The sequence below is a fragment of the Chinchilla lanigera genome, unplaced genomic scaffold (assembly GCF_000276665.1).
Source record: "Chinchilla lanigera isolate Chin_1 unplaced genomic scaffold, ChiLan1.0 scaffold00019, whole genome shotgun sequence".
NCBI lineage: Eukaryota > Metazoa > Chordata > Mammalia > Rodentia > Chinchillidae > Chinchilla > Chinchilla lanigera.
In genome coordinates, this window is record NW_004955420.1 from 24,484,741 (window position 1) to 24,486,478 (window position 1,738).

Consider the following 1,738-nt stretch of genomic DNA (forward strand, 5'->3'; position numbering starts at 1 on the left):
ACTAAATATTAAATCATACAGTGAATACCAATTCCTACAGGTGTGGTCTCATATTAGCTAGGCTTACATACAGTTGACATGTAAGATACCGTATTCATCACATGGTATTATTAAGGGGTAGAAGCACATGCATTATGATTGCTTGCATTGGGGGTGAGTTTTGATCCCTTCTGTCTTCCAGATCCCTTTAAGATGCACCATGATGATAGTCTGGCAGATCTGCTCTTTCTCTCCAGTGGAACAACAAATGCTCCAACATTTGTGAGGCAAAGTGATCCCCAGGAGGAGCGTCATGGTATGGCTTCTCCAACTGGATTTATTCTACTGAGAAGGAAAAATAATGTTTCTTAGATTCATTGTTTGAGACCCATATAACAAAAGACACTAGAAACAATGCTTAATTTTGTATTTGTGAATAATCTGGATAATATATTTCATTTTTACTTTTCTGTGGACTTAAGGTCTCTGGGAAGAAGGATGTTAAATGAGTTGAGTGCTGATGTTATCCATCTGGCCTCCTAATACTTTGATGATGTTGGCTGTGACCCCTGTGCTTTGAGCTTACTTGCTAGTGGGTCATCTTGCTGCTTTTCTTCCTCTGTGCCCTGTGTCCTCTCTGCTTTCACCCTAGGTGAAACGATCCTTCCTCTTCCCTTTTCTTCTGTGTGTGCTTTTTGTTGTTTTTTGAGATGGGGGTCTTCGTAGTTCAGGCAGACCTCTTAACTCACTATGTAGCCCAGGCTGGCCTGGAAACGGCAGCGATTTTCCTGCCTCAGCGTCGAGAATGCTGGAATTATGAGTATGTGGCATCATGCCTGGCTCTCCAACTCCCTTTTCTAATCCATTCTGAATATTCCTGCTCTATTGATCATTCTGAATTCCTGTTGTGTTCTTATCTGATTTTCATAATTAAGACCTTAAAAGAATCTTTTGTTCATTTCTAAATTTCTACTGGCTTTTAAGATCTTCGTTTCCTTGTTTATTTTATTCAGGTTTTCCATCTCTGGTATGTAATATACTTTCACCAGACGGATCTCCTGGGCCTGCCACCATCTTTATGCTTTCTTTGCCCAGTGTTCTCTGTCCTTGAAATTGACCGCCCAGTCTCCTCTCTTGCTTCTCCTCTGAGACCCTCTGTGGTAGTCTGGTCCATCTCTTTTTCTGAACTCCTATAGCACTTGCTCCATACTATACAGTAGCATAGTACACTGTACAGTATGCATTATTTGATATATGTCTGTCTTGCCTAAATTATAACAGTATAACTGAAATGTTGCCACCGATGGTGGCAGTGTGCCTGTAGTCACCACTACTTAGGAGGGTGAAGCAGGAGAATTGCCTGAGCCCAGGAATCCCAGGCCAGTCTGGGCTACATAGCATGACTGTTCCTAAATAATAGTCATGATCTTAATGTCTGAGACTAGCTGGTGTTAAATCTAAGGTAGAGGGCATAGGATGGCATAATTTCCTCTGGTGGTTATCTAGTTGTTAATAATTTACAAAGCATTTTCATAAAAGGAAGTGTTAATCTCATTTCACAGATGAATTAAGGCTCATAGTTCATTATATACTATATTACATTGGTTGTGGTATTGCTAGTGTTTAGTCTTCGATATTTTGAATCTTTTTTTTTTTCCTCCCATACTATGGGAATTGAACCTAATCCCTTGAACATGCTAGGTAAGGGCTCTATCCCTGGGCTGAATACCTAGCCCTTCCTTCTTTTTTTTTTTTTTTT

The 1,738-nt window shown here is 40.2% G+C and overlaps 1 protein-coding gene across 11 annotated transcripts in view; it reads left to right on the top strand.

Moving 5' to 3' along the window:
- Positions 1-1,738, top strand: part of Map4 (microtubule-associated protein 4) — a 99,919-nt gene that overhangs the window by 47,249 nt on the left and 50,932 nt on the right. For all 11 annotated transcript variants that reach the window (XM_005383384.2, XM_005383390.2, XM_005383382.1 and 8 more), the window contains exon 4: positions 182-295. In XM_005383384.2, coding sequence (XP_005383441.1) covers positions 182-295 — 114 coding nt within the window. The remainder of the gene's footprint in view (positions 1-181; positions 296-1,738) is intronic.